General features: G+C 37.1%; 1 protein-coding gene across 1 annotated transcript; it reads left to right on the forward strand.

Moving 5' to 3' along the window:
* Positions 1-1590: 1590 nt before the first annotated feature.
* Positions 1591-3585, forward strand: LOC139954740 (uncharacterized). Its single transcript, XM_071954658.1, has 3 exons — positions 1591-1797; positions 2726-2810; positions 3121-3585. Exons 1-3 carry the CDS (start codon positions 1745-1747, stop codon positions 3583-3585), a joined length of 603 nt encoding a protein of 200 aa, XP_071810759.1. The 5' UTR covers positions 1591-1744.
* Positions 3586-5952: the final 2367 nt, after the last annotated feature.

Raw genomic sequence — 5952 nt, forward strand, 5'->3', positions numbered from 1 at the left:
TTGGGCATATTTGCAAATTCAGAGATTAAGAAAGGAAATGAAACCTGATGTAAGATGGAGGAAGAAGGTAGGCCAATGATATAACTGCTCCTTGTTAGCTCATACCAGCATGCTGGTGTGAGCTATTGTTACAGTGCGGCGTCTATCACTCTATCATTCTATCACTCTATCCGTCAACAATTGGTAAAACCGCTCCCACTCGCACAGTGTTTGATGGAATTTCATGAAACTTGGACACAAGGACCATTGGGTATAGGGCCATCAGAGATGGTCCAAAATTTGCGGTCAAAGGTCACCTGTGGGCCGTAATGGGCCATTTTGTGGAAATACGCAAAATGCTTCTTCTCCTACAGATTCCATGGTACAATGTTGAGGGTTTGTCATGATAGTACTATGGTAGTTTTACCTTCAGGGTGTTCATGAATTTGAGAACAAAGATCAACTAGGGGTCTTTTGTGGCCCGGGCCGCGGCCCTATATTTTCAATTTGCTCCTGTTCGTACAGTGTATGGCCAATCATAATGAAACTTGGTCACAATGTTCCTCGGGATGAGAGTTACGAAGGGTGTTCGGAAAATTGAGGTCATAGGTCATTTAGGGGGTCATCGGGGGTCATTCTTTGTAATATTTTCAAATATCTCAATCTCCTCAAGATTTTGATGGATCATATTCAAAGTTGAACTGATGATTGTTGGATTGTGTATGAATAAGGTGATGCCTAAAAATTTTTGGTCAAAAGTTAATTAATCCCCATTGTTTAAAAAAATCTGAGCCTTCACTTTTTGCCAAAGCTCCCAGTCTCCCAGTCCCTGCAGTGTTTGTTTACATTTGTGGTTAAGCTCTACAGGGGCTGTTAGTGGAATTAAAGCAGGACTGGGAGTTGTTATTGACTGTTGAACTGTAAGCATGAGAGCCCTATAGCCAATCAGCACTTGCCGATTCTTAGAAGTCTTTGAGCCTGAGGTATGTAGGCAGCTTGTGAAGTTATGTCTTGTAGGGAGTTCTTGTTATGTCTTCTAAGGTAGAGGGGAGAAAGTTTAATAGGGTAGGCCAGTGGTATTGTTTGAGAGAGTGGGTAAAATAGGATTTACAGGGGAAAATAGGAATTATAGCCAGTGGTGTGGCCAGGATTCTGCTAACGGAGGGGGGGGGGTTATCCCTCACGGGCCCAAAATTGGCTTTGTGGGCCCTACATTTTTCAGCTCGAAAAGGTATGAGCTTCTGCACCATTGGTGCTCTAGTTTGTATCGTATGTAACTGTAGGGTGCATTCATGTAGTTATAAGTGAGGTGTCTAAAGTGAGGCTTTTATGATGATATTATGTGGAATGTTCTCATAACTATAGTTGATAACGACTGCTGACTTTACTAAGTAAAAATGAAATATTTGTAACTTGAGATTTAGTTCTGGAACCTTATATCACTTTATCATTGAAATGTGATTTTTAATCCTCATAGAAAAAAAAAATCAAAACAAGCCACCTGAAGTTTTAATGTATGATTTCAGCTGATATACAGTACTATATGTGTACTATGGTACTATGTGGAATGTTCTCACTAGTATAGTTGATAACGACTCCTGACTTTACTAACCATGAAATATTTGTAATTTGAGATTCAGTTCTGAGAAGCTAATATCTTTTCAGATACTTAAGTATTGTAATTGGAATGTGATTTTTAATCTTCCCAGAAAAAAAACAAATCAAAACAAGCCACCTGAAGTTTTGAGAGAATGCAACACTGATAATGAGCCAGAGAGAGCACCTGGGGAATCAGAATGCACCACACAGATTGTCAAGGTAAGAAATAGTCCCTGTTATTATATATACATCAATCTTAGATAAATATCATCAAGTTTTTCTTTAGCAAACCAGTACCAGTAAGTATATACAAACCATTAGCATGAGCATAGGTTAGATGTCATTATCACCTGTACCACTGTTGCAGTAGTTTATACAATTATGTCCTCTAAGGAATAGCAAACTTTATAGCAGACATGTGAAGACTTGACACGTCAGAGTTTGAAATAAAAAATAGGCCCAATTGTTTGATTTTTCATACCTTTGATAGATGTTTAGTGATTTACATTGAAGTAGATGTCCTGACTATGTATCCTGATTGATGTTTGCAATTAATAGAAATGTTGCTAGTTAATGTTCTCACTGGTATAGTACATCTCAGTTGTGTTAACCCTGACACAATTGCATTGTTAATACTTTAATGGTAATTACGATTCAATGTGTACAATGATATATACTAGTTTGTTACATTAGTAAGGCACAGTATTTCAGAGATATTTATTGTCAACTGCAAAGATTTATATAACTTTGTGTTTTATATGTATCATTTCAGCTGATACAATATTACCCAATACTATGTGTACTATGTTCCTCTAAAGAATAGTGAAGTTTCATTGTGTATTGACCAGCTTTCATTCATGTATTGTTTGATGTAGGCTTGTTTTTTCTTTGAAGATATAATCAAACCTCTTGGTTCTGTGAAAAGAACCTGTTTGCATTGAAGGGTACATTCATGTCGTTTAAACCCATTTCTAAAGGAATGCTTTTATCATGATATTGTGTGGAATGTTCTCACTAGTATAGTTGATAACGACTACTGACTTTACTAACCATGAAATATTTGTAATTTCAGATTCAGTTCTGAGAAGCTTATATCTTTTCAAATACTTAAGTATTGTAATTGAAATGTGATTTTTAATCTTCCCAGAAAAAAACAAATGGGAGAATGCAACACTGATAATGAGCTAGAGAGAGCACCTGGGGAATCAGAATGCACCACACAGATTGTGAAGGTAAGAAATAGTCTCTTCATTGACCAGGCAGCATTCCTTTGCAAATAAATGTTTTAACTGGCATAATTCATTTTAGTTGCGTAACTCTTACGCATCCACTGTGCAGACTGATACTTACTTTTGGTACTTAAACATATTTATTTAAATACAAAACTTTTTAATTGTGTAAAAATTTTTTCAAACATGCACTTTTTAAAGGAGGAACATTCATAGTTCAGTCAACTCAAACATCCAAAAGCTGATTTAGGTTGTTATTGTCTTGATTTATTTGAAAGGTCTGTAAAACATCTTTTACTTCTTCCCTATTTAGGATAATGAAAGTGATGATAGCTATAATACATTTGAAGACATCGATTTGTTCCCATGGTGTCAAGACAAACACACATATGTCAGCAGTGGAGGAGATGATAAAGGAGAAAATGGTAGTGACAATGAAGTTTCATCTCAGACTAGTGAAGCATCGGACAACACTCAAGATAAAGAGCAGGAATGGAATGATGACCAAATGTCATATGTTTGCGATTCAGAAGATTCTACAAATAGTTCAGAATATATGATTCCCCTTCTTTCCCCTAAAATGAGAAGTCATGGTGCAGCTTGCATCAAGGAGCATCCATTAAAATCTGATGTCGAGCACACCATAGTATCAACTACTGATCACAATCAAAAGCAACAGCAAAGACATGGTAAAACAGAAGATGTAACCAGAAAAAGTGAGATTTGCGTTCGAAAAAGAAGAATCTGTCAGTTATACAGATTCATCGGACAGCAGTGATGAAAATAATGAACATTGTAGTGATTACCTCCCAACAGAAAGCAGCAGTGATGAGCTGATGTCACCGGAGAGCAACAGTGAAATGGATACTCAAAAAAGGAAAGGACCAGGAACAAATCTGAAACGGAATGTTGACATGAGGTCATCGGCAAGTGATTCAGAAGCAGGTGGAAACATTGTCCACGCTACTTCTAGTTCATCATCTAAATTGAGACTGCAGAATGCTGAATGCAAAGTGTCAAGCAAGACACCTGTATCGAGTTGTGCAGTTTCTTCAACTACCAGTGAAACTAGATTCAAGAAGATACCTCGGGTGACTGTCATGACAAGCAGTAATGGATTTGCTAGAAAATGGGATAAACACCAGTTCTGTGTTTTTTGTATGGAACAAAACGCAAAACTGGCAAGACATTTCCAGTCTATGCATGCACATGAACCAGAGGTACAAGACGCATTCAGCCTCAGCAAGAATTCAAAGGGAAAGAAAGGAATTGCTAAAAATTTTCACCAATAAAGGTAATCATTCACACAACATCGAAGTACTAAACTCAGGGACAGGTATTCTTATTCCCTACAAAAGGCCACTCTTCAGTGTTCCTTTTGAAAGATACCTTCCATGTGAAAACTGTTTTGGTTAATTTTATGATGGAGATATGTGGAAACACACAAAAAAGTGTCCATCGAAACAAAGCCACAGTGGAAGAAATACCAGATTAAGGTCTAGATGTTCATTGTTGCTCCCACTGGCTACGAAGGTTGATGAACAGTTCAAGGTCAAAGTCATTGGAATTATGCGTCGGGATAACATAAGCATTATTTGTCGAAATGATGAAATGATTTTGACATTAGGACAACGATTGTTTGCAAAGCTTGGAACAAATTGACACAATGGACAGTATGTCAGTCAGAAAATGCGGGAGGTGGGTCGCCTACTGAAGAATATACAAGAACTTGATCCAAGTTTAAAGACCCTTGCAGAATGAAGAGAGATTTGAAGAACTTTGCAACTTCTACATTGTATCAAAGGAAGTGGAATAAGCTCACAATATTACCTTTGTCTGAAGATGTAGTCAACCTTCACAAACACCTCAATGTGAAAATTACGGAAAGCACCAAGAGATTGTCAACAGATCGGGATAAACTGGCATGGTACTCACTAGCTACAGCAACAATGGCTAAAATTATCCTATTTAATAGGAGGGGTGGAAAAGTACAGCGCATGCCTCTGGAACATTACCAAAAATGCAATACTCACACTAATGAGGATATCCTTCAGGATCTTACTGAATGGGAGAAAAAACTGTGTCAACAGCTTTCTAGAGTCGAGACTAAAGGGAAAAGAGGCAAAAAGTCCCCATTCTGCTAACATCTGAAATGAAAGAGGCTGCCGACACCCTTGTAGAGACTCGTTCATCTGTTGGAGTGTCTTGGACCAATCGCTATATGTTTGCCAGGCCAACATTGGGTTCAAAAACTCCACTACGGGGGATCTGATTGCCCTAGCAAAATAGCTTTAGAGAGTGGAGCCAAATGCCCTTGTGCACTAACATCAACAAAGCTTCGAAAACATATTGCAACAGTTTCTCAACTCTTTTGTCTCAAACGCCATGAACTGGACATTCTTGCCAACTTTTTAGGTCACGATATTAGAGTTCATCGCGAGTATTATCGCCTCCCTGACGACACACTGCAGATGACAAAGGTAGCAAGGCTCTTGTTGGCGATGGAGAAGGGAAATTCAAGCAACTTCAGAGATAAGAAACTTTCTGAAATTGAGGTCTCTTTGGATGGTAAGTGTTTTTAATTGTTTTGTATTTTCAAGTTTTATGATAAATTGAAGTTATTGTCTTATGTCATAAATTTACAATATGAGTAACATGGATGGTTAAAAAGATTTTCAATTGCAAACATTTTTTAACTCGAAACCCGATGGCATCAAAATGAACTATTTACGAGTAACAAACAGGTTGTATTTAAAACTTAGTAGTCTTTCAGGTCACCTACCTAGTTTATTTCTCAAATTTATTCTGTGAATATTCCTACCTCGTAAGCACTTAATTTTGTTACGCTTATTTTATATTCTTATAGTCATTTTTTTTCCCTTTGTTTATTAACTTTTTTCGGTCAGATCCATGTACTAGTGAAGAAGAGCTGGTTGACGAAGATGAGGACGATGATTTACCTGATGAAATCAATACAAGGAGGTACATCAAGTAAACTGGCATGTATTATTAGACAAACTTTCACATTTGAGACACATCTTGTTGCAAGCAAGACTTTGTATTACTAGATAATTCAGAAAAACTTGTCATATGTTAATTTATAGTTATTCTTTCTAAATGGGGAACCATGTTTGATATTCTTGTT

Source organism: Apostichopus japonicus, chromosome 17 (genome assembly GCF_037975245.1).
Source record: "Apostichopus japonicus isolate 1M-3 chromosome 17, ASM3797524v1, whole genome shotgun sequence".
NCBI classification, from domain to species: domain Eukaryota; kingdom Metazoa; phylum Echinodermata; class Holothuroidea; order Aspidochirotida; family Stichopodidae; genus Apostichopus; species Apostichopus japonicus.